Raw genomic sequence first — 25,967 nt, 5'->3', positions numbered from 1 at the left:
GTGGTGGCAGGCGCCTATAATCCCAGCTACTTGGAAGGCTGAGGCAGGAGAATCGCTTGAACCTGAGAGGTGGAGGTTGCAGTGAACCAAGATCGCACCACTGCACTCCAGCCTGGGTGACCGCAAAACTCCATCTCAAAAAAATAAAATAAAATTATCCAACTAATTCCACTTGTTCACTAAGCAACCTTCTAACGATCAAACTTGCTTCCAAAATAGTCAACCATTTTGATTAGCCAATAAGATTGTCTAGGCCACTGGAAGTTTTTTTCTCTATTTCTTAATAACAAAATTTAAAAGTGGTACAGACGGCCGGGTGTGGTGGCTCATGCCTGTAATCCCAGCACTTTGGGAGGCCAAGGCAAGTGGACCATGAGGTCAGGAGATCGAGATCATCCTGGCTAACACAGTGAAATCCCGTCTCTACTAAAAATATAAAAAATTAGCTGGGTGTGGTGGCATGTGCTTGTAATCCCAGCTACTCAGGAGGCTGAGGCAGGAGAATCTCTTGAACCCGGGAGGTGGAGGTAACAGTGAGCTGAGATCACACCACTGCACTCCAGCCTGGGCAACAGAGCGAGACTCCATCTCAAAAAAAGAAAAAAAAGTGGTACAGAGAGGTTGTTTGGTTCTTCTTTCTTTCTCTTCTTTTCTTTCTTTCTTTCTTTCTCTTTCTTTCTTTCTTTCTTTCTTTTTCTTTCTTTCCTTCCTTCCTTCGTTTCCTTCTTTCTTTCTTTCCTCCCTCCCTTTCTTTTTCTTTCTTTCCTTCCTTCCTCTCTTTCTTTCTCTCTCTCTCTGCCCCACCCTCTCTCTTTTTGAGACAGAGTCTCTCGCTGTCTGTCACCCAGACTGGAGTGCAGTGGTGCAATCACGGCTCACTGCAACCTCAACCTCCCAGGTTCAAGTGATTTTCAGTTTGAAAATAGATAAATATTTCCTAAGTAGCTAAGACTACAGGTGTGCACCACCATGCACAGCTAATTTTTGTATTTTTAGTAGAGACAGAGTTTCACCATGTTGCCTGGACTGGTCTCAAACTCCCGGCCTCAAGTGATCCACCTGCCTTGGCCTTCCAAAGTGCTGTTATTACAGGCCCGAGCCACCGTGCCCAGCCAGGCCACTGGAAGTTTTATGTAGAAATATGTAAATTAACCATGTGGCTTATATGTTACACTCTTCTAAGTTTGGTCAGCATAAGTGAGTTCTTCCAAGATGAATTAATTGACCAAAATTGACATGGGCATTCAAGCCAAAGCTTAAATGTTTTCTTTTCTTTCTTTCTTTTTTTTTTTTTTGAGACAGGGTTTTACTCTGTTGCCCAGGCTGGAGTGCAGTGATGCGATCTCAGCTCACTGCAACCTCGACCGCCTTGGTTCAAGGGATTCTCCCACCTCAGCCTCCCTAGTAGCTAGGACTATAGACACACACCACCACATCTGACCAATTTTTGTATTTTTTGGTAGAGATGGGGTTTCACCATGTTGGCCAGGTTGATCTCAAAGTCCTGATCTCAGGTGATCCATCCACCTCGGCCTCCCAAAGTGCTGGGATTACAGGCGTAAGCCAGGGTGCCCAGCCTGAATGTTCTTAGAAAAAAAAAAACTTAGCAATGTTTCTTTTTTCTTTTTTTTTTTTGAGACAGAGTCTTGCTCTGTCACCCAGGCTGGAGTGCAGTGGCACGATCTCGGCTCAGTGCAAACTCTGCCTCCCAGGTTCGCACCATTCTCCTGCCTCAGCCTCCTAAGTAGCTGGGACTACAGACGCCCGCCACCACGCCCGGCTAATTTTTTCATATTTTTAGTAGAGACAGGGTTTCACGATGTTAGCCAGGATGGTCTCAATCTCCTGACCTCGTGATCCACCCGCCTTGACCTCCAAAAGTGCTGGGATTACAGGCATAAGCCACCGCGCCTGGCCTAAAGTTAGCAATGTTTCTATCCTTGATAGTGTAATCAACCCAGGTGTGGAAGGAACCTTGTTTCATATGCTCAGAAGAGACAGTGAGAGGAATTTTTTGGTTTTTCCATTCTGCAGTGGAAGCAGACTCAGAAAAGCAATGCAAATTGCCTAGGGCCACACAATTCAATTAGATAAGGCTCTAGACACTAACTCCCAACCCAGGGCTTGCTTTGGCTCCTACTATAGCAATCATAGATTGCTTCTACTCCAGCCACTGCGTAATAGAAAACAGCACAGTGGTCATCACAGCAGAGTTGGGGCAACTACAACTGTTGACCTGGAGATGTGGGCGAATCTTCTCCACAAAATCAGGTCTTGGGGAGACAATAGAAGGGTGACATCGTTTTTTGGGTTTTTTTTTGTTTTTTTTTTTGAGACTGAGTTTTGCTCTTGTTGCTCAGGCTCAAGTGCAATGATGCAATCTCGGCTCACTGCAACCACTGCCTCCTGGGTTCAAGTGATTCTCCTGCCTCAACCTCCCGAGTAGCTGGGATTACAAGCATGTGCCACCATGCCAGGCTAATTTTGTATTTTTAGTAGAGACGGGGTTTCTCCATGTTGGTCAGGCTGGTCTGGAACTCCCAATCTCAGGTGATCACCCACCTTGGCCTCCCAAAGTGCTGGGATTATAGGTGTAAGCCACCGTGCCCAGCATGTTTTTTTTTTTTTTTTTTTTGAGACGGAGTCTCGCTCTGTCGCCCAGCCCAGGCTGGAGTGCAGTGGCGCGATCTCGGCTCACTGCAAGCTCCGCCTCCCGGGTTCACGCCATTCTCCTGCCTCAGCCTCCCGAGTAGCTGGGACTACAGGCGCCCACAACTGCGCCCGGCTAATTTTTTGTATTTTTAGTAGAGACGGGGTTTCACCGTGGTCTCGATCTCCTGACCTTGTGATCCGCCCGCCTCGGCCTCCCAAAGTGCTGGGATTACAGGCGTGAGCCACCGCGCCCGGCCTTTTTTTTTTTTTTTCTAAGACAAAAACACCTCTGTTGTCTAGGCCGGAGTGCAGCCTCAACCTCCTGGGCTCAAGTGATCCTCGCACCTCAGCCTCCAAGTAGCTGGGACTATAGGTGTGCGCCACCACAGATGGCTAATTTTTAAATTTTTTTGTAGAGACAAGGTCTCACTATGTTTCCCAAGTTGGTCTCAAACTCTTGGCCTCAAGCAATTCTTTTGCCTCAGCCTCCCAAAGTGCTAGGATTACAGGCGTAAGCCACCACACCCAGTCGTGGCATCTAACTTAACAACGGTCTGGTTTTGTCTCTGAGGTGTAGGAGGTATCTCCCCAACATATGACTATGATGAAAATTAAGACCACAAAAAGGAAGATTCCTAGGGTTATGTAGTTGCAACCTTCATCCAGTAGGTTGGAGTGCTACCTGGATGAACTATTTAGACTGCCACCTAAAGATCCACCCCACCTCTTAATTACTTTATCAGTCTTCCTCAGGACTACATCAAACATAGTAACCTGCATAGAGAACATTGCTGGGGGCAGAATTGAATGTTAGCTATGCACTCAGAGCAATCCAATTTTTTTCATCCCTTCACAGAGCTGTGAGAGGATGACTTTCCTTAGGAAGAGGGATATTTCTTTCTTTCTTTCTTTTTTTTTTTTTTTTGAGAGAGGGTCTCATTCTGTCGCCCAGGCTGGAGTGCGGTGGCAAGATCTCAGCTCACTGCAATCTCTGCCTCCCGAGTTCAAGTGATTCTCCTGCTTCAGACTCTTGAGTAGCTGGGATTACAGGCGTACACCACCACGCCTGGCTAATTTTTGTATTTTTAGTAGACACAGGGTTTCACCATGTTGGCCAGGCTGGTGTCGAACTCTTGACCTCAGGTGATCCACCCGCCTAGGCCTCTCAAAGTGCTGGGATTACAGACGTGAGCCACTGTGCCCGGCTGCCTTCTTTCACCTTGATAAGGTAGAAGACCACACATGTGGGAATAGATACAAGTAAACTGGTGGATTTGGTATTCTAAAAAATGAGGCAGTTTCATCTAATTGCATCTATTTTATCAATGTAACACGAAGCAAGATCATCTGCTGAGAGTGAAGTGGAGGTGGTATTGGAGATGTTAGAAGAGAGAAGGTGTGAAACAATCATTATGCAGGGTAGAAAAGAGAATTTACCAGGGAAATATAGAATTATTTGGGAGTGTTGAGTTTTAGGGGTATTATTTTTTATTATTTATTTATTTATTTATTTATTTTTGAGACAGAGTCTTGCTCTGTCGCCCAAACTGGAGTGCAGTGGCACAATCTCGGCTCACTGCGTCCTCTGCTTCCCAGGTTCACACTATTATCCTGCCTCAGCCTTCCAAATAGCTGGGATTATGGGCATGCGCCACCACGCCCAGCTAATTTTTGTATTTTTAGTAGAGACAGGGTTTCACCATGTTGTCCAGGCTGGTCTCTAACTCCTGATCTCAAGTGATCTGCCTGCCTCGGCCTCCCAAAGTGCTGGGATTACAGGCATGAGCCACGGCACCCTTTAAATTTAAAGTGATGCTAGTTAGCCAGATTCTGAGATTTTCTCCTTCAATATTCAGCTACCTAGGTATATATATGGAGAAGCTGAATTGTTGGATTTAACTAGAATTGGATTTTTTTCCAGAAGTTCTGTGGAGGGCAAGAGGGACAAAGAAGTTAACAATGTCTGCAAGTTTATAGTTCTGGATGTGAAGGGGAGTGAGTGGATTATTTAAAAAATAAAAGGCCAGGCACAGTGACTCACACCTGTAATCCCAACATTTTGGAAGGCCAGGGTTGGGGGATTGCTTGAGTCTGGGAGTCTGAGGCCAGCCTGGGCATCATAGTGAAGCCTGGTGTGGTGGCACGCACTTGTAGTCTCAGCTACTTGGGAGGCTGGGGTGGGAAGATCACTTGAGCCCAAGAGTTTGAGGTTGTAGTGAGCTATGATAGCACTACTACATTCCAGCCTAGGAGTCAAACCCAGACTCTTAAAAAAATAAAAAAACTAGGGCCAAGCTCGGTGGCTCACACCTGTAATCCCAGCACTTTGGGAGGCTGAGGCAGGAGCATCACCTGAGGTCGGGAGTTTGAGACTAGCCTGGCCAACATGGTAAAACCCCATCTCTACTAAAAATAGAGAAAAATTAGCCAGGCATGGTGAGGGGCGCCTGTAATCCCAACTACTCGGGAGGCTGAGGCAGGAGAATCGCTTGAACCCAGGAGACGGAGGTTGCGGTGAGCCAAGATCATGCCATTGTACTCGAGACTGGGCAACAAGAGTGAAACTCCATCTCAAAATATAATAAAAATAGGCTGGGCGCGGTGGCTCACACCTGTAATCCCAGCACTTTGGGAAACCGAGGAGGGCAGATCATACGAGGTCAGGAGATCGAGACCATCCTGGCTAACACGGTGAAACACCGTCTCTACTAAAAATACAAAAATTTAGCTGGGCGTGGTGGCGGGTGCCTGTAGTCCCAGCTACTCTGGAGGCTGAGGTAGGAGAATGGCGTGAACCCGGGAGGCGGACCTTTCAGTAAGCCGAGATCACACTACCGCACTCCAGCCTGGGGGACAGAGTGAGACTCTGTCTCAAATAATAATAATAATAATAATAAAATAAAATAATAATAATAATTTATTTTTTTTTTATACAGGGTCTCTCTCTGTTGCCCAGTCTGGAGTGCAGTGGCATGATCACAGCTTACTACAACCTTGACCTCCTAGGCTCAAACAATCCTCCCACTGCAGCCTTCTGAGTAGCTGGGACAACAGTTGCATGCAGCCACACCTAGCTAATTAAAAAGAATTTTTTTTTTTTTTTTTTGTAGAAGAACCCTTTTGTAGAAGGGTCCCACGATATTTCACAGGCTGGTCTCAACTACTGAGCTCAAGAGATCCTCCTGCCTTGACCTCTCAAAGTGCTGGGATTACAGGCATGAGCCACCCTACATGGCCTCAACTTTTATTTAAATTCAGAGGGTACAGGTTTGTCATATGGGTATATGGCATGACACTGAAGTTTGGGGTATGAATGATCCTGTCACCCAGGTAATAAGGATAGTACCCAATAGGTAGTTTTTCAGCCCTCCCTGCCATCAGTGGTCCTGAGTGTCCATTGTTCCCATCTTCAGAGCCAAGATTTGAGTGCCGGCATTTCTGACTCTGAAACTCATGCTCTTAGCCATTGTACTATGGTGCCTGAGACAAATTTTGTTCAATATCGTTTTTACCAGTGGCATGATCTCAGCTCACTGCAACCTCTCTCTTCCCGGTTCAAGCAATTCTCCTGCCTCAGCCTCCTGAGTAGCTGGTATTACAGGTGCGTGCCACTACACCCGGCTAATTTTTGTAGTTTTAGTAGAGACAGGGTTTCACCATGTTGGCCAGGCTGGTCTCAAACTCCTGACCTCAAGTGATCCACTCGCCTCAGCCTCCCAAAGTGCTGGGATTACAGGTGTGAGCCAACGTGCCTGGCCTATTTTATTTTTTTGAGTAAAAAAAAAAAATTTACCGTTTTACCGTTATACTATTTTTTTTTTTTTTTTGAGACGGAGTCTCGCTCTGTCGCCCAGGCTGGAGGGCAGTGGCTGGATCTCAGCTCACTGCAAGCTCCGCTTCCCGGGTTTACGCCATTCTCCTGCCTCAGCCTCCCGAGTAGCTGGGACTACAGGCGCCCGCCACCTCGCCCGGCTAGTTTTTTGTATTTTTAGTAGAGACGGGGTTTCACCATGTTAGCCAGGATGGTCTCGATCTCCTGACCTTGTGATCCGCCCATCTCGGCCTCCCAAAGTGCTGGGATTACAGGCTTGAGCCACCGCGCCCGGCCTACCGTTATACTATTATAGGATGGTATAATGAAACACAAAATCATGTGGTCCAAATAGAAAAATATTTAAATGAGGCTATTAATTCTCTGGTACATATAATTGCAAAATAACTTAGAAAAGAGGAATATGGCCAGGTGTGGTGGCTCACGCCTGTAATCCCAGCACTTTGGGAGGCCAAGGCAGGTAGATCACCTGAGGTCAGGAGTTTGAGACCAGCCTGGCCAACGTGGTGAAACCCCATCTCTACAAAAATTGGTCGGGCACGGTGGCTCACTCCTGTAATCCCAGCACTTTGGGAGGCCGAGGCAGGTGAATCACAAGGTCAGGAGTTCAAGACCAGCCTGGCCAAGATAGTGAAACCCCGTCTCTACTAAAAATACAAAAAATTAGCCAGGCATGGTGGTGGGTGCCTGTAATCCCAGCTACTCAGGCGGCTGAGGCAGAGAATTGCTTGAACCCAGGAGGCGGAGGTTGCAGTGAGCTGAGATTGCACCACTGCACTCCAGCCTGGACGACAAGAGTGATACTCTGTCTCAAAAAAAAAAAAAAAAAAAAAAAAGAGAGAGAGAGAGAAAGAAATTAAAGAGGACTATGTGTATGTGCGAAAGTAGCCAGAAAGAGTGTTGTAGATCTAGAGCTTGAAATGAACTCTCCTTGGAGAGTAGATTATAAGAAGGGAACCAACATTAATGTATTTCCTGTATAAGCACTGTATGTGCATTGCTTCATCTGATCCCTTTCACAACCTGTGATGGAAACTCTGTTCTCCCTCATTACCAAGGGGAAACTGAGGTTCAAAGGAGGTTAGATAATTTGCCCAGGTCCACGCTGCTAGGTGCTGAGCTGAGACTCAAACCTAGATCTCTCGTCTACTCCATACTGCCTCAGATTGGTAGAAAGGGCCAAGGAAGGCATTCCAGGTAGAGGGGAGCAGCAGGGGCAAAGATGGAGGTCTGGAATGAGAAGGATGCCTGTGAAAAGAAGTTAGTAAACGGCCAGGGATCTGGCTTTCCATCCTCTAAGGAGGAGCAAAGGGTGGGACTTCCTAGGCAGTTCCACCCACTTTAAAGGGTTGCCACAGTGTGAGGTGGGGCGGAGGTTCTGGGGTTCCTGGAAGGTGACTGAAGCCCATAAGCCTGGCACTGCGCCCATGGCGTGGCTGGAACTAGTCCCGCCCAGTAGTGCTGGGATGGGAGAGCCATGGCCTGCAGGCTAGTTCCTGGAAGTCTAGCCCCCGTTCCTCCCCACCAACACTGGTGCAGCCTAGCTCTTGCTCTCCCCCACAATCAGGCTCTTCACTGGCTTCAGTTTGTCCCAAGCATCTCTCTACCAGAGTCTGACCTCCAGATAGGGCATTCGAAGTTCCTCAAGCCCTTGGGTCACTCTGGCCTCCAGGTATCTAAGCTTTCATCTAATAAGTAACAGACTAATTTTTGTATTTATCCCATTTTATCTTCCTAACAACTTCACTAAGTTGGCATTCTCATCATTGTCTCCATTTTCCAAGTGAGGAAATAAAGCTCAGAAGCTTTGGGTTGGCCGGACTTGGTGGCCCACACCTGTAATCCCTGCACTTTGGGAGGCTGAGGCAGGTGGCTCACCTGAGGTCAGGTGTTAGAGACCAGCCTGATCAATATGATAAAACCGCATCTCTATTAAAAAAAATACAGAAAATTATTTGGGCATGTTGGTGCGCACCTGTAATCCCAGCTACTCAGGAGGCTGAGGCAGGAGAATCGCTTGAACTCAGGAGGTGGAGGTTGCAGTGAGCTGAGGTCGTGCCATTGCACTCCAGCCTGGCAGCAAGAGCAAAACTCTGTCTAAAAAAAAAACAAAACAAACAAACAAAAAAAACCCAGAAAGATTGGGTTACCCAAGTCTATACAGCCAGTAAATGCCAGGACCCAAGCCCAAGTTTGTTTGTTTGTTTGTTTGTTTGTTTAGAGATAGGGTCTTGCTCTGTCACCTAGGCTGGAGTACAGTGGTTGGAGTACAGTTCACTGTAACCTCAAACTCCTGGGCTCAAGTGATCCTCCTGGCTCAGCCTCCTGAGTACCTGGCACTACAGGTTCAAGCCACCACACTCCACACGAAGCCCAAGCCTTTTTTTGGTTTTGTTTTATTTTTTGTTTTGTTTTTGAGACAGAGTCTTGCTCTGTTGCCCAGGTTGGAGTGCAGTCGCACTATCTCAGCTCACTGCAACCTCCATCTCTTGGGTTCAAGCAATTCTCCTGCCTCAGCCTCCCAAGTAGCTGGGACCACAGGTGCCCACCACCACATCCAGCCAATTTTTTTTTTTTTTTTTGAGACGGAGTCTCGCTGTGTTGCCCAGGCTGGACTGCAGTGGCCGGATCTCAGCTCACTGCAAGCTCCGCCTCCCAGGTCTACGCCATTCTCCTGCCTCAGCCTCCTGAGTAGCTGGGACTACAGGCGCTTGCCACCTCGCCCGGCTAGATTTTTGTATTTTTTAGTAGAGACGGGGTTTCACCGTGTTAGCCAGGATGGTCTCGATCTCCTGACCTCGTGATCCGCCCGTCTCGGCCTCCCAAAGTGCTGGGATTACAGGCTTGAGCCACCGCGCCCGACCCCAGCCAATTTTTGTATTTTTATTAGAGACAGGGTTTTGCCATGTTGGCCAGGTTGGTCTCAAACTCCTGACCTCAAGTTATCCACCTGCCTTGGCCTGCCAAAGTGCTGAGATTACAGGCATGAGCCACCATGCCCAGCCCCCAAGTCTTTTTATGTCTTTTTTTTTTTTTTTTTTTTTCTTGAGGCGGAGTCTCGCTCTGTCTCCCAGGCTGGAGTGCAGTGGCACGATCTCAGCTCACTGCAAGCTCCCCCTTCCGGGTTCACGCCATTCTCCTGCCTCAGTCTCCTCAGTAGCTGGGACTACAGGCGCCTGCCACTATGCCCGGCTATTTTTTTGTATTTTTTTTTTTTTTTTTTTTTTTGAAGCGGAGTCTTCACTCTGTCGCCCAGGCTGGAGTGCAGTGGCACCATCTTGGCTCACTGCAAGCTCCGCCTCCCGGGTTCGCGCCATTCTCCTGCCTCAGCCTCCCGAGTAGCTGGGACTACAGGCGCCCGCCACCGCGCCCGGCTAGTTTTTTGTATTTTAGTAGAGACGGGGTTTCACCGTGTTAGCCAGGATGGTCTCGATCTCCTGACCTCGTGATCCGCCCACCTCGGCCTCCCAAAGTGCAGGGATTACAGGCGTGAGCCACCGCGCCCGGCCTTTTTTTGTATTTTTAATAGAGACAGGGTTCCACCATGTTAGCCAGGATGGTCTCGATCTCCTGACCTCGTGATCTGCCCACCTCGGCCTCCCAAAATGCTGGGATTACAGGCATGAGCCACTGCGCCCGGCCTTTTTATTTCATTTTATTTATTTATTTATTTATTTATGAAATGAAATATTGCTCTGTCACCCAGGCTGGAGTGCAGTGGCACGATCTCAGGTCACTGCAACCTCTGTCTTCCTGGTTGAAGCTATTCTGCCTCAGCCTTCTGAGTAGCTGGTATTACAGGTGCGTGCCACTACACCCGGCTAATTTTTGTATTTTTAGTAGAGATGGGCTTTCACCATGTTGGCCAGGCTGGTCTCAAACTCCTGACCTCAAGTGATCCGCTCACCTCAGCCTCCCAAAGTGCTGGGATTACAGGTGTGAGCCAACACACCCAGCCTATTTTATTTTTTTGAGACGAGGTTTTGCTCCATCACCCAGGCTGGAGTGCACTGGCACAATCACAGCTCACTGCAGCCTCAACCTCCCGGGCTCAAGCCATCCTTTCACCTCAGCCTCCTGAGTAGCTAGGAGTACAGGTGCACGCCATCATGCCCGGCTAATTTTTTTTTTTTTTTTTTTTTTTGAGATGGAGTCTTGCTCTGTCACCCAGGCTGGAGTGCAGTGGCCGGATCTCAGCTCACTGCAAGCTCCGCCTCCCGGGTTTACGCCGTTCTCCTGCCTCAGCCTCCCGAGTAGCTGGGACTACAGGCGCCCGCCACCTCGCCCGGCTAGTTTTTTTGTATTTTTTAGTAGAGACGGGGTTTCACCGTGTTAGCCGGGATCATCTCTCGATCTCCTGGCCTCGTGATCCGCCCATCTCGGCCTCCCAAAGTGCTGGGATTACAGGCTTGAGCCACCGCGCCCGGCCTTTTTTTTTTTTTTTGAGACGGAGTCTTGTTCTGTCCCCCTGGCTGGAGTGCAGTGGCACTATCTCAGCTCACTGCAAGCTCCACCTCCCGGGATCATGCCATTCTCCTGCCTCAGCCTCCCGAGTAGCTGGGACTACAGGCCGGCTAATTTTTTAAAATTTTTTGTAGAACCAAGGTCCCACTATGTTGCCCAGGCTAGTCGCAAACTCCTAGGCTCAAGTGATTCTCCTGCCTCAGCCTCCCAAACTGCTGGGATTAGAGGTGTGAGCCACCGTGCCCAGCCTCAAGCCCATGTGTTAAGACTCAAGATCTATTATGTACCACAAAACTACTTCTCTTTCTAGATTTAGAATTAAGCCCCAGGCCAACATGGTGAAACCCCGTCTCTACTAAAAATACAAAAATTAGCTGGGCGTGGTGGCAGGTGCCTGTAATCCCAGCTACTTGGGAAGCTGAGGCAGGAGAATCGCTTGAAACCGGGAGACAGAGGCTGTAGTGAGCCGAGATCGCGCCAATGCACTTCAGCCTGGGTGACAGAGTGAGACTCCATCTCAAAATAATAATAATAATGATAATAATAATAAATAAAGTAGAATGAAGCCCCAGGGATTATTTCTTCTGGACTATGCTAGGCTTATCTATCAGCCTTCATCCATTTTGGTGTTAGTACTAGGCTCTGCTAAAGGACATAACTCTTAGATGCCTGGGTATGGGAACCTCAGTCACATCCAACTCCCTTGAAAGCCCCAAACCCTTTTGTCCTGAGAATGGGCTTCAGTCTCCCCTTAATTCCTGAGTCAGTCGTCTAAAAATTCTTATCTGAGGAAAGAAACCTCCTCAAAGACTTTTTAAAATCCTATCCTTACCCAAACTGGAACGCAAGGAACAATGAGTTAGATGCTTTAGGAAATCTAGTCCACCATCTGAGCCTCGGTGTATAACAGGGCCCTCCGCTACTTTAGTAAGAGGGGCCTCACTATTCCCTTGGTCCCAGACCCCTCCACCACCTCCCCCAACCATTGGGGTAACCGCCCGGCTCTGCTGCCTAGGATAACGCCCAGCCCTCCCCTTGCCCCCTGTGGCTGCCTCCCCTTTCCGTCTGTTGAGAGAGGAAGCCAGGGGGTGGTGGGTGCAACCCTGCAGGGCACTGATAAAGGGCCAGCCCTGCCCCCGCCCTCTGGGGCCACTGCGGTCAGACCAGCAGGCAAGCAGGCAAGGCAGCCAGCTCCCTCTGGGACCCATGGCCCTCCCCTGGTTCCACCTCTACACACCCCGCCCTTCTCGGGAAGCTGGTTGCATAACTCAGTGGGGTGTTTGGCAACATTGCTTGTGGCTTGACCTGCTGCTGCTGGTGGTGTACACACACGTTATGAGGGTGAGGGTAGGGGTGGGTTGACCAGGTGTGACAAGAAGTCAATCTTTTAGGGAGTTAGTTAGCAGTATACGTGGAGAATGATAAAATAGTAAAGATATGTGGCCATGGTTTTCTCCATATCGTATTCCATCTCTGCTACCTTTGATGAAGTGGGAGAGTCTTGATAGGAAAACCTTAGACATCCCTGCTTTAACAAGTCATAGGCACTATCCAACCCATTCAGGCTGGCTCCTAATGCTTTGCAATTTGTAAATCAAAGGAGACTTAAGGTAGAAGGGTGTTTGGTCTGGATTTCAGGAATCTGAGAGGAATGGGCTAAGGAACCATCCCTTCCTTTGAAGCCTGTAAAGGGTGTCCTGGAGGCAGGACACAGCCTGAGAACCACAGTGAAGTCCTCTTTTTCTGTAGGAGAGGAGTGAGGGTGAGATGAGAGAGCCATCTCCACCTAGCCAGTCCCCTTAGTGAAGGAAGGCTGTCTCTTCACTTAGAACACCCTACTTGACTATGTCTGTCCCTTCAAATAAGTAGTAGATGACCTCAAACACTTCTATGAATCCCTATTGTTTATAGGATAAAGTATACTCTCCCTAGATTGACTCTCAAGACATTGTATAATTTAGCCCCTGTCAAATTTTCCAGGCTTATCTTCTCCTACTTCCCATCTCATACGCCAATCTAGTAAACCCAAAGTATTGCTCTGTATTTTATGCCTCCATGCCTTCACATCTTTGCTTGGAATACTCTTTTCCCCTTCTGTGCCTGGGAAATTCTTAGCTTTTCTCCACAGCCTAACTTAATTGTCATCTTCTCTGTAAAGCCCTCCTTGAATTTCACTTGGCAGAATTTATTTCCTCTTCTGCTCCATAGCACTGTATATACACCTTTATTTTTTTAATTCAATTTTTTTTTTTTTTTTTTTTTTTTTAGCTAGAGTCTCGCTCTGTCACCCAGGTTGGAGTGCAGTGGCACGATCTCAGCTCATTGCAACCTCTGCCTCCTGGGTTCAAGCGATTCTCTTGTCTCAGCCTCCTGAGTAGCTGGAATTACAGGCACATGCTACCACACCTGACTAATTTTTGTATTTTTAGTAGAGACGGGGTTTCACCATGTTGGTTAGACTAGTCTTGAACTCCTGACCTCAGGTGATCTGCCTGCCTCGGCCTCCCAAAGTGTTGGGATTATAGGCGTGAGCCACCGCATCTGGCCTATTTTATTTTATTTTATTATATACACCTTGTTAATGTAATTCCCTGACTAGACTTGACTGAGGATACAGACTCTCTTGCTCATCTTTGTGTTCCTGGGATGTGAAACATAGTAGACACTCAATAAATATTTGTTGAATGAATGAATGATGAGCCTTGTGTTATCCATAATTGTCTATGCAACAACAGTATCCTGAACTGATAATTCTTATTCAATAAATGTTTGTTGACTATCTGTAACCTGATATCATTATATAGTCAGCCACAAATGTGACTGTTACCATTCTTCATCCCCTCCAAGTGGCCCAAATAAGTATGCAAATGAGAGAATTATATCTGAGAGCCTACCTATGTGACCCAGATTCATGCCCAAGTCTCAAGAGATTCTGAACCCACATGTAACATGCAATGAAGTCATTGGATTGCCTCCTGTCCTACCTTGATCATGCATGTGCAGTCATGATCTACTGGAATAGGGATGGAATTCAAAGCATTTAACCATAGGTTTGGCATGGGCATTGGCCAATTCCAGCACAAGCAGGCAGCGCAGGAGACTCCTTATGGTACTAGCATTGCCTCTTTACTTCCATGGTTGTGTTGCTGGGTTGTTGGGGATCTTAGAGGAGAACTAGGCTACTGGTGGAGTCGTGGGAGACACTTAGAGGGCTCACAGCAGCTGCTCTTTATCAAGTAGGACAGAACATTTTCATTATTTTAACAGTAAACGCAATTCCATCAGAGCATGCTTGTTGAATGCCAGTCCTGCCTCAGAGTGGCACCTATCTGCTTCCCCAGTCTTGAGATGTTTCTAATTTAACTTGAACACCGTAAGAAGAAAAAATGTAAGCTGCAGATGTCAGGATTGAAACCAGACATATAGAGCTGAAAGCCATTACAAATCAGGAGGAAGAAAGGCTCTTTTCTCATAGTCTCTGAAGAAAGATGGGTTTGACCTGGGGCTTTGGTTGTGTAGCTTGGAGGCAAAAAGATGAATAAGTGGGCTGGGTGAGGTGGCTCATGCCTGTAATCCTAGCACTTTGGGAGGCCAAGGTGGGAGGATTGCTTGAGCCCAAGAATTCAACACCAGCCAAGGCAATATAGTGAGACACCACTTCTACAAAAAAAAAAAAAAAAAAAAAAAAAAAATTAGCTGGGCACGGTGGCCCTGACCTATAGAACCAGCTACTTGGGAGGCTGAGGTGGGAGGATTGCTTAAGCCTGGGAGTTTGAGACTGTAGTGAAACATGTTCACACCACTGCACTCCAGCCTGGGAGACAGAGTGAGCTCCTTTCTGGAAAAAAAAAAAAAAAAGATAAGGGTACTTACTGGCCTAACAGAGTTGGGTGCCATGTGGCTGGGGTGCTTTGCCTGGGAGAAAGGAGGACAAAGGACATCTGGGGTCCCCTTTAAGGGAGGTGAATAATCTCCTTGCTGGGCGGCCCCCCACCTAACTCCCCTCACACACTGACAAAAACCTGGCCAAGAAAGAGGCCTTTGTCCTAGGATATCTGAGGCTGAGGGGGGAGGGGAGAAGGCTACAGGTGAAAGGACACATCAAAGCAGCCAGCTGCCCCTCCTCCTCCAAATAGTTCCCCTGCCCTTGTTCCCAGAGTCGAGGTTTTCCTTAAATGAAGGCTATGCCCTAAACGTCCACCTGCCTAGACAGCTGGTAAGCTAGACACCTGGTCCTTACCTTCAGCTGCCTTCCACCTTGATACGACTCAGTTTCCCCGTCCCTAGGAGAGCCATGGGGACACAAGGCGACGACAACCTGCATAAAGTTTAAAGGTCACGTTCGAGGGGACCATCAAGTTGGAATTCATCAAACGCATGGGAGAAACACAGACCTGGCTGGACTCCTGGGCTGAAAACAGGGCTGTGAGAGGCTTGGAGCCATGTGTGCCCCCGCTGGCCAGGAGCAAGGTGGGGGCGGGGTGTGGGCAGAAACCACATCAGGCTCAAGTTTCCTCTCTTGGCCGAAAGGGGCAGGAGGAGAGGACAGCCACGGGGAAAGGGGAGGGTTGGAGGAAGGACTGAGAACTCAGGCTGAGGGTTTCAGACGCTGGTGCTCCTGCCTGGGGCTCCTGTGCTCAGCCCAGCCTGAGCCTCCATACTCAAGGCTCAGCAATGGCCCGGGGGCGGGGCGCGGTCCTCGCACATTCTCAAAGGTAGCCGGGATCCTCGGCCAGCAGTGTCAGCTCAGGCTCAGCCTCCCCAGAGACAACACCGGGAGCCTCATCTCTCTCCTCACTCCGCTGGGACTCTGCCACAGGTGCCTGAAAGGCAGGGTGGGTGGGGAGGATTCCAGTGGTATCTGAGGGGCAGGTTGGGGGGGTGAAGGAGGTGAGGGGGGAAAATAACCAACTTTCGGTATGTTCTCAGGAGACTTCAGACTTTTAGATCGCCCCTGGTTTAGGAATCTGATATATTTGGGAACTCCTCTAGGAGAAGACCTAAATGGTTTCTTGGGTGCTCTGGGATCCTTGGGGTGGCGGCTGTGAATGGGGACCAGAGAGTGGTCTCCCCAGGCAAGGCACGCTGAGGGACTGGGGAGTAGCCAGGAGGAATCCTTCAACTGGTGGGCTACCCTGGGGGAACCAACAGACTACCCTTTCCCCAACTCCGTTCCATTACTCTGCCCTGTCTAGGCAGCTGAGAAGGTTTGGGGAAAGCTGAGGAATTGGAAACACTGGATATCTGAACCTCTGAGAAGCGTTGCAAGGTGGGGCGGTTGGATGAGAGATCGCCTCTGGGTTCTTGCCTCCCTTGCCGTTTCTCTTCTCTGTGCCCAGGGGCAGTAGAGATCAGCTGGACCTGGAGGGAGAAGGAAGGCATCCCAACCCCAGCATAGTTGCTTCTAACTGGAACTCTTGGCTGCTTGGGAAATAGGGGCTTGGGAAGCAGTGGAAGAGAAGAGAGGAGGTATCAGAACTGCTGGGGCTGGGATCCCCTAGACATCGGTACCAAAGGACTAGAGTTTGGGGTCCAGGGATGAAGTGACAGGATAGCAGAAACTTGTCCCCCTCTCCTTTGTTTTCACACATTTGTTTGAGTCATGCATGTCCCCAGGGCACTGAGCTCACCATACTCAAATCTCTCTCCCTCCTTTTTCCCCCCTTCATTCTGTCTCACCTCTATGTGCGTCTCTCTCTTTGGGAGTTCTCCCTAATCTTTCTAATAAGTTGCTTACCTGCCAACCCATATCCCATGTTTTACTAATCCCTCCTCATCCTTTCACTGCACCTACTGACACATGGAGAGGTGAGGTGGTCAAATAAGCCTCCGAAAAGGGATCCTGAGGCAAGCCCCCTCTCATTGTTCCCCCTTGTTAAGGAAGTTAAGAGCCCTGGGGCAGCAGCCAAGGCCAAATGTATTCCTCTCTCCATTATCCCTCTCCAAATGGTCCTCACTCTGTATTCCTAAGCATGAATCTCCAATATCATTCTGTGAGTACTTAGGGATTGTGATAAAAATCTTTCTGGGTAGGACCACCAGGATAAGAGTAAGGAGGATGGACTTTAGTCCCTGGTGACAACCCCATTTCTACCTAATCCACAATGTTGGGGAGTAAGAGAAGGAACAGACAACCCAGTGGGAGTAAGATGGTTGTGTGACCTCAAAATGAAAGCTGAACTAAAGTGGGAGCTTCTTATTGTAAAAGAAAGGGAACACAGGGAAGCCCACTTCACTTTCCCAGTATCTCCTCAGTTTCTATACCCTCTATGGTGTTCTATTTGATCCATCTCCCTGATCTATCCCACTGCCTGCCAGCTCTGCTGTCCTCTGAAAGGTAGGCTCTGGAGACCCAGAGGGACCTATGCCTGGTGTATAGAACACCACCCATTCTTGAGTGTCTAGGGAAAAGCATCCTGTTCCACATGCCACCTGGTACAAACTTGCTACTGCACCCAAAAGCTGGTTGGAATGGATCCAGAGGTTCTCCTCAACTCTCTCCCCTCCAAACTCCTGCCTCTCCTTGCTCCCCCCCGCCCTTTTTTTTTTTTTTTTTTTTGAGACAGAGTCTTACTCTGTTGCCCAGGCTGGAGTGTAGTGGCATGATCTCAGCTCATCGTAACTTCTACCTCCTGGGTTTAAGCAATTCTCATGCTTCAGCCTCCTGAATAGCTAGGATTACAGGTGTGCACCACCAGACCTGGATAATTTTTGTATTTTTAGTAGAGATGGGATTTTGCCATGTTGGCCAGGCTAGTCTCAAATTCCTGACCTCAGGTGATCCACCCACCTTGGCCTCCCAAAATGCTAAGATTACAGGCATGAGCCACCACACCCGGCCACTGAGGCACTTTAAAATGCTGATTCCTGGGTCTATGAATTAAATTCAGTAGATTTGAAGTGGCTTTCAGGAATCTGTGTTTTTACATGTAGCCCAGGTGAATGTGGCACACAATGAAGTTTGTGACTCCCTGAGCTAGATGCAACCTACAGCCTTTCACAGCAATTGGTTTCTAGTCCTGTCTCCATTTAGGGAAGGGACTGAATGAGAAGCAATTTGCCCAAGGTCATGTATCCTTTTTTTTGTTTGTTTTTGTTTTTGTTTTTGTTTCAGTGTTTCACTCTTGTTGGCCAGGCTGGAGTGCAATGGCATGATCTCGGCTCACCGCAACCTTGCCTCCCTGGTTCAAGCGATTCTCCTGCCTCAGCCTCCCAAGTAGCTGGGATTACAGGCATATACCACCATGCCCGGCTAATTTTGTATTTTTAGTAGAGACAGGGTTTATCCATGTTGGTCAGGCTGGTCTTGAACTCCCTACCTCAGGTAATCCTCCCACCTCCTCCCAAAGTACTGGGATTACAGGTGTGAGCCACCGCGCCTGGCAAGGTCATGTATCTCAAGTGCCAGAGAACCTAGGTCTCCTGCCTCCTAGGGCAGGACCTTTGTACTGCACCTTAGAGTCAGATCCAAGAAGATAAAAGGAGAGACAAATGCGGGGTGGGGTGGGGTGAGTGAAGAACTATGAAGCAAGAGTCATTGTCTCTGCCCCCTAAACCCCTTCTCCATTCACTTTGCCTTTGGGCAATTTCCGCCAGAACCTGGGTGGAGGAGGGTGGGGTTCCGGTGTTGAAATGGCATCCTGGACAGACATAAACACCCCACCCACTCTGCCCACTGGCAGAGTTGCCTACACCAACTCCCATCTCTGGGGATGGCAATAAAACAAAGGGATGGAGGCAAGAGCTAGGGGAGATACTCTTTTAAAAGCATCATTTGTAGTTCCTACTAATTTTGTCGTAAGTTGAAGAGAAGATTCCAAAATAAATTGCTGTGCTGGGCCATCCTTGTGGTGAGTGGTCTAAGGTCATGCAATTTGAGATCATACAATCCTATCCTCTGTCCTTCTTTTTCTTTTCTTTTTTTTTGAGACAGAGTCTCGCTCTGTCGCCCAGGCTGGAGTGCAGTGGTACGATCTCAGCTCACTGCAACCTCCACCTCCCGTGTTCCAGCAATTCTCCTTGTCTCAGCCTCCCAAGTAACTGGGATTACAGATGCCCACCAACATGCCTGACCAATATTTGTATTTTTAGGAGAGACAGGGGTTTCACCATGTTGGCCAGGCTAGTCTCAAACTCCTGACCTCAGGTGATCCACCTGCCTCGGCCTCCCAAAGTGCTAGGATTAGAGGTGTGAGCCACCGCACCTGGCCTTTTTTTTTTTTTTTTTTTTTTTGAGACGGTCTTGCTCTGTCACCCAGGCTTGAGTGTGGTGGCACAATCATGGCTCACTGCAGCCTTGACCTTTCAGGTTCGAGTGATCCTCCCACCTCAGCCTCCTGAGTAGCTTGGACCACAGACGTGTGCCACTATGCCTAGCTAATTTCTGCATTTTTAGTGGAGATGGGTTTTTACCATATTTCTCAGGCTGATCTCAAACTCCTGGGCTCAAGCGATGCTCCCACCTCGGCCTCCCAAAGTGCTTCCCCTCTCCCACGTTTCCTTCATCCTAGCCTGCTTCCCTTTACTAATATGGCAGGGTATGTCTGTGTGCGTGCACACACACACAATGTGTGACCGTAGAGATCAGGAAGACCTTGCCAAATCTACTTGGAGTCTCTTGCTGACGGCAGGGAAAACAGATGCAAGGAAGGTGGGTGTCAGGGAATAGGGAGGTAGCATGAGGAGAGGGACTGACAGAGAGAAGATAAGGACACGGGTGAGGGTTTGCTGAGAATTCTAAGCTATCCAAGCAGAAAGGGACCTCCAAGGTCAATTTGTCCAACTCCCTGGTTTTACAAATGAGGAAACAGAGACCCAGAGAAGTGAGATGGCTTGCTCAACATCACACTGCTGCTTTGTGGCAGAGCTGCAACTAGAACCCAGGTCAAAAGAAAAGGGACTGGATGGCAGTGTGTATTCAAGGCTCTAGAGGGACATTGCCCAGAAGGAGAAAGAGAGACTGACACTCCACAGAAAGAACTGATGAATGTAGATTTCCAATAGAGGTTTGGAGTATGAAGATACAGGGGCAGGAGGGGAAGATGCCTAGAAGAAATTATAGTCAAGTGGAGTCAGGTTCTAGACCTCATCCTGCTATTATTTATCAGTTTCAGTCTCAGCTTCTGATGTACCTTTAGAATCTTTGTGAAAACCAGTCTTTTTTTTTTTTTTTGAGACAGAATCTAACTCTGTCACCCAGGCTGGAGTGCAATGGCGCGATCTCAGCTCACTGCAACCTCCACCTCCTGGGTTCAAGTGATTCTCCTGCCTCAGCCTCCTGAGTAGCTGGGACTACAGACATGTACCACCCCATCACACCCAGCTAATTTTTGTATTTTTAGTAGAGACGGGGTTTCACCATGTTGGCCAGGCTGGTCTCGAACTCCTGACCTCAGGTGATCGCCTGCCTTGGCCTCCCAAAGTGCTGGGATTAGAGGCCTGAGCCACTGCACCTGGTGAAAACCAATCTTATAAACTAAGCTTGCAACATCAAGCTTAGTTCTTAACAAGTGCTTACTAAGTCTTTACTAAGGTTGTTGTATTACCTCAGAAGAGGAAAGACTTCTGGTTGTGTGGGTTAAGGTATGGCCCAAATGACCCTGTGAGGACACAGGACAGAGGTCCAGTGTCTCCAGAGCCCATTCCTTCTGTGCCTCTGCCGCCTGCAGCTGATAAACCTCTTATCTGGCCCAGGCAGGGAAGCCCAGGGCCAGGATAGGAGGAGAGGGCAGAGCTGCTATCAGCCACCAGGCCTGGGCCATATCTTCGAGAGGGGGAGGGGCTGTCTGCTTGGCTCTTTCCACAACATGCTCTTGGGGATCCTGAAGCATATACTGTCATCATCTTGGAAAGAAAAGGCTGAGAACTTAAAACTGAGGACAGAGGAGGAAAGCAGGGTGACCCCTGATGTTGCCCTAGAAAATAAAAAAACAAAATACAGGAAAACAGAGAAACAGAAGATCTGACTCTGCCCTTAGCCAGGAAAACAGTTTGGGGGAGTGAAAAGTAGGGGAAAGAGTGGGCATTTTGCCTGGAAAAAAGGTAAAGACCTTCTGTGCTACCAAAGGAACTGACTGTGGCCATAGTTGGCGAGGTGGAGATCATACCACAGGAAAAGATTTTCCGTCTTAAGGGATTGGTTGATGAGTCCAGCATGAGTGAGGATGGGGAGGAGGCAGTCTCTCCTTCCCTCAGGGGAAGCTGGAGGGAGCCCCTCCAAGGAGGTAGTGCAAACTTGCTGATCCTAGCAGGTGTAGCTCTAACACCTCTTTTCCTTTGACACAGGTTTCCAGAGCCATCTGGGCTTTCCAGGAACCTGGACCAGACTCTGGCCCAGTAGGATGTCCCCGTGTCCTCCCCAGCAGAGCAGGAACAGGGTGATACAGCTGTCCACTTCAGAGCTAGGAGAGATGGAACTGACTTGGCAAGAGATCATGTCCATCACTGAGCTGCAGGTGAGTAAGGGTGGGATAGGGTGGGGAGAGCGTGTGTCAGAGAAGAGAGAAGCAGGGAGTTGACCTGGACTGAGGCAGAGGGCGGGAGCAAGCAGGGCTCAGAGCTGGTAATGCTTCAGGCACTGGGAAAGGAAGAACTGGGAAAGATCTGGATGGAAGACACTGAGGAACATTGAGGAGCAGGAGTGGAGGAGCAGTGGTGGGGAGGGAATGATCTGATAGGGAGTGTATGCTCTCTCAGCAGCCACTTGACTCACATCTCTCTCTATCCCACCTCCTGCTGTCCTTCCCTTGCTCACCTTCTTCTCTTCTGACATGCCTCTCTGATCCTGCCATCTTCTTCCGTCATTACCTCTGCCTGCCCTTGGCAACTGGGTCCGTTTACTCCAGGTAGCAGAGCAGTAGTTCAGGGGCCTCAGGAAGGGGAGTTGGACTATGCCAGGGTCCTCTCCTCCTGCTACTTGGACAAAGGGGTGTCTGTTGGCTTAACAATGATGCCTTTGTCCCCAGCTGGGCTGGAGCAGGGTAGTTCCCCGATGTGGGTTGGGGGCCTTGTTTCTAGCACGTTCTCTACTTCTCACTGCACCTGGGCAGGGACAGAGGGACTGAAGAGGAGACGGCAGAGTTTGTGCTGGCTCCCCAAGGTGCTTCTTAGCCCCCAGCCCACCCCCTTTTACTGCCCTGCTACCATGCCTAGCACCCTCAGGATCTGCCCTAGGCCCTCTTCCCACACAGCAGCTCCCTCTGCTGGGCATCCGGGGCATGGCCAGGATCTGAACTTGACCCTTTGACCCTAGATAACTGCAGCAGGAAAGGGTTCTGAGGGGTCATCTTGAATAACAAGGCTTTGACTTCCTGAAGGAAATAAAGGAACATGAGCCATTTCTTTTTTTTTTTTTTTTTTTTTTTTGAGATGGAGTCTTGCTCTGGCGCCCAGGCTGGAGTACAGTGGCACGATCTTGGCTCACTGCGAGCTCTGCCTCCCAGGTCATTCTCCTGCCTCAGCCTCCCGAGTAGCTGGGACTACAGGCACCTGCCACCACACCCGGCTATTTTTTTTTGTATTTTTAGTAGAGACAGGGGGTTTCACTGTGTTAGCCAGGATGAGCTCGATCTGACCTCGTGATCTGCCCGCGTTGACCTCCCAAAATGCTGGGATTATAGGCCTGAGCCACCACGCCTGGACGAACATGAGCCATTTCAACCCAGTAAGAGCTTTTCCAAGGAGAGTTCATAATTGTTCCAGTGTTAGGTAGACTTTTCTGCAGTCCAACCTCAGTGACTTCCATTCTTGCTAAAGCTGCGTTTTTCGTTTTTTCTTTTTTTGAGATGGAGTCTTGCTCTGTCACCTAGGCTGGAGTATAGTGGCACCATCTTGGCTCACTTAAATCTCCACCTCCAGGGTTCAAACAGTTCTCCTGCCTCAGCCTCCCAAGTAGCTGGGATTACAGGCGTTCACCACCATGCCCAGCTAATTTTTGTATTTCTAGCAGAGATGGGGTTTCACCATGTTGTCCAGGCTGGTCTCGAACTCCTGACCTCAGGTGATCTGCCACCTTGGCCTCCCATAGTGTTGGGATTACAGGCGTGAGCCACCGCTCCTGGCCTTAAGCTGCGTTATTCTTGGAACAACTGTATCAGAACTTTGCAAGAAGCTTCCAATGATTATGGCAACTTTGTTTCCTTGTTACTATCTCACTGGGTCTTTCAGAAGAATCCAGCTTGGTCCTGAGAGAGTGTTGGTTTTTCTTCCTTAGTCTGTCTCCAAATCTCTTTGTGTCTTTCCTTGCAGGGTCTAAATGCTCCAAGTGAGCCATCGTTTGAGCCCCAAGCCCCAGCCTCATACCTTGGACCTCCACCACACACAACTTACTGCCCCTGCTCAATCCACCCAGATGCTGGCTTCCCACTTCCTCCACCACCTTATGAGCTCCCAGCATCTACATCCCATGTCCCAGACGCCCCATACTCCTATGGCAACATGACCATACCAGTCTCCAAGCCACTGAGCCTCTCAGGCCTGCTCAGTGAGCCACTCCAAGACCCTTTAGCTCTCCTGGACATTGGGCTGCCAGTGGGGCCACCTAAGCCCCAAGAAGACCCAGAATCCGACTCAGGATTATCCCTCAACTATAGTGATGCTGAATCTCTTGAGCTGGAGGGGACAGAGGCTGGTCGGCGGCGCAGCGAGTATGTGGAGATGTACCCGGTGGAGTACCCCTACTCACTCATGCCCAACTCCTTGGCCCACTCCAACTATACCTTGCCAGCTGCTGAGACCCCCTTGGCCTTAGAGCCCGCCTCAGGCCCTGTGCGGGCTAAGCCCACTGCACGGGGGGAGGCAGGGAGTCGGGATGAACGTCGGGCCTTGGCCATGAAGATTCCTTTTCCTACGGACAAGATCGTCAACTTGCCGGTAGATGATTTTAATGAGCTATTGGCGAGGTACCCGCTGACAGAGAGCCAGCTGGCGCTAGTCCGGGACATCCGACGACGGGGCAAAAACAAGGTAGCAGCCCAGAACTGCCGCAAGAGGAAGCTGGAAACCATCGTGCAGCTGGAGCGGGAGCTGGAGCGGCTGAGCAATGAACGGGAGCGGCTTCTCAGGGCCCGCGGGGAGGCAGACCGGACCCTGGAGGTCATGCGCCAACAGCTGACAGAGCTGTATCGTGACATTTTCCAGCACCTTCGGGATGAATCAGGCAACAGCTACTCTCCTGAAGAGTACGCGCTGCAACAGGCTGCCGATGGGACCATCTTCCTGGTGCCCCGGGGGACCAAGATGGAGGCCACAGACTAAGCTGGCCTAGAGGGGTGGAACTGGTGATGGGATTTCCTTCATTCCCTTCTGATAAAGGTACTCCCCAACCCTGAGACCCAGAAGGAGCTGAGTTCTCTAGACCAGAAGAGGATGACAATGGGAACGGGTGTTTGGAAGTTCCAAGGTGTGTTCAAAGAGGCTTGCCTTGACGAAGGGCTGGCATCTGTCTTCCCTGACTCAGCTTCTCAGGTCTTCAGCCTCCACCTCGTCTAAGCTTTGGTCTATAAAGTGCGCTACAGAAATAGCCTTTTACTGTGTCTTCCTTCTTGAGGGAGGGTGGTGAAGCTGAGATAACTATCTGTTTGAATCTTACCACGTTCATTTCATTCCCCCCAGAGCTCTGTATGAGAGGTACCATAAAATTTGGGCTTGAGGCTGGGCATGGTGGCTCACGCCTGTAATCCCAGCACTTTGGGAGGCCGAGGTGGGCGGATCACTCCTCGTGAGGTCAGGAGTTCAAGACCAGCCTGGCCAACATGGTGAAACCCCATCTCTACTAAAAATACAAAAACTAGCTGGGCATGGTGGCGCACGCCTGTAATCCCAGCCACTCAGGAGGCTGAGGCAGGAGAATCACTAGAATTCGGGAGGCAGAGGTTGCAGTGAGCTGAGATTGTGCCACTGAACTCCAGCCTGGGCGACAGAGCAAGACTCCATCTAAAACAAACAAACAAACAAACAAACAAACAATTGGGCTTGAGCAGTACGGGGATCTACCACCTTCACCTCCTTTTCAGAGTAAGGGGCCATGGATGATCTGAAGAACCCCACACTCCCTGGTGGTGCCCTATTTGTAGAGCTTGGAGAGCTGCCCAAACTGGCTAAACACCCTATGCAAAGGTTCCTGATGTTTACATCTCTTTTCTCTCAATCCTCCCAGCACAAAAAAGCCCAGAATGCCCATAGGCCTTTCTTTTTTTCTTCCCCTCCTGCTTGCCTCTCAGCCTGGGTCTTAATATGCCAGAGTTCTCTCAGAAGATTGAATGGGCTATTCTTGGCTGGAATTTATACATCAAAATTTCAGAAGATTTCACACCCAAGCTTTGGTAAAACTCGCTCCACAGTGGAGTAAAATATTCATTCCTGTGAAACGTTTTCTCTGGTTATGTTAGACAAACACTACCCAGATCTTTACTTTTTTGAGAGACAGTTTCACTCTTGTCGCCCAGGCTGGAGTGCAATGGCGCGATCTCCGCTCACTGCAACCTCCGCCTCCCGGGTTCAAGCGATTCTCCTGCCTCAGCCTCCCGAGTAGCTGGGATTACAGGCATGTGCCACCACGCCCGTCTAATTTTGTATTTTTAGTAGAGATGGGGGTTTCTGCATGTTGGTCAGGCTGGTCTCGAACTGCCGACCTCAGGTGATCTGCCCGCCTCAGCCTCCTAAAGTGCTGGGATTACAGGAGTGAGCCACTGCACCCAGCCAACACTACCCAATTCTTGTTTTGGGGCCCTTCTTTTCTAGAACCTTAAAGATCTTGTTTGTTTTCTTTGAGATGGAGTTATGCTCTTGTTGCCCATCCTGGAGTGCAATGGTGTGATCTCAGCTCATCACAACCTCTGCCTCCCAGGTTCAAGTGATTCTCCTGCCTCAGTCTCCCAAGTAGCTGGGATTACAGGCATCCACCACCACGCCCGGCTAATTTTGCATTTTTAGTAGAGACAGGGTTTCTCCATGTTGGTCAAGCTGGTTTTGAACTCCTGACCTCAGGTGTTCTGCCTGCCTCGGCCTCCCAAAGTGCTGA

The 25,967-nt window shown here is 49.3% G+C and overlaps 3 protein-coding genes across 5 annotated transcripts in view; 2 read left to right on the top strand and 1 right to left on the bottom strand.

Moving 5' to 3' along the window:
• The window catches only part of PDE1B (phosphodiesterase 1B), a 292,990-nt gene extending 275,508 nt beyond the window's left edge, over positions 1-17,482 (bottom strand). Inside the window, exon 1 of the mRNA XM_050748883.1 lies at positions 17,479-17,482. The gene's annotated coding sequence lies outside the window, so the exon portion shown is untranslated. The remainder of the gene's footprint in view (positions 1-17,478) is intronic.
• The window catches only part of CBX5 (chromobox 5), a 132,073-nt gene that overhangs the window by 42,182 nt on the left and 63,924 nt on the right, over positions 1-25,967 (top strand). The window lies entirely within an intron of this gene.
• NFE2 (nuclear factor, erythroid 2) lies at positions 15,447-24,469 on the top strand. Of its 3 annotated transcripts, none has more exons than XM_050748944.1 (3): positions 15,447-15,767; positions 21,233-21,402; positions 23,195-24,469. In XM_050748944.1, the coding sequence occupies exons 2-3, from the start codon at positions 21,289-21,291 to the stop codon at positions 24,200-24,202; spliced, it is 1,122 nt and encodes a 373-aa protein (XP_050604901.1). In that variant the 5' UTR covers positions 15,447-15,767; positions 21,233-21,288; the 3' UTR covers positions 24,203-24,469. The 3 variants fall into 3 exon arrangements, with proteins under 3 accessions (XP_050604901.1, XP_050604903.1, XP_050604902.1); XM_050748946.1 differs by lacking the exon at positions 15,447-15,767 and adding an exon at positions 18,613-18,798; XM_050748945.1 differs by lacking the exon at positions 15,447-15,767 and adding an exon at positions 20,070-20,989.

Source organism: Macaca thibetana, chromosome 11, assembly GCF_024542745.1.
Source record: "Macaca thibetana thibetana isolate TM-01 chromosome 11, ASM2454274v1, whole genome shotgun sequence".
NCBI classification, from domain to species: domain Eukaryota; kingdom Metazoa; phylum Chordata; class Mammalia; order Primates; family Cercopithecidae; genus Macaca; species Macaca thibetana.
The sequence above is the reverse complement of the archived record's forward strand: the minus strand, read 5'-3'. Positions and strand labels throughout refer to the sequence as shown.

Excerpts from the sequence above, each read along its gene's own strand:
- NFE2 (XM_050748944.1), top strand. The coding sequence starts at position 21,289 with ATGTCCCCGTGTCCTCCCCAGCAGAGCAGGAACAGGGTGATACAGCTG. Across the intron at positions 21,403-23,194 it reads TGTCCATCACTGAGCTGCAG|GGTCTAAATGCTCCAAGTGA; the intron begins GTGAGTAAGGGT and ends CTTTCCTTGCAG.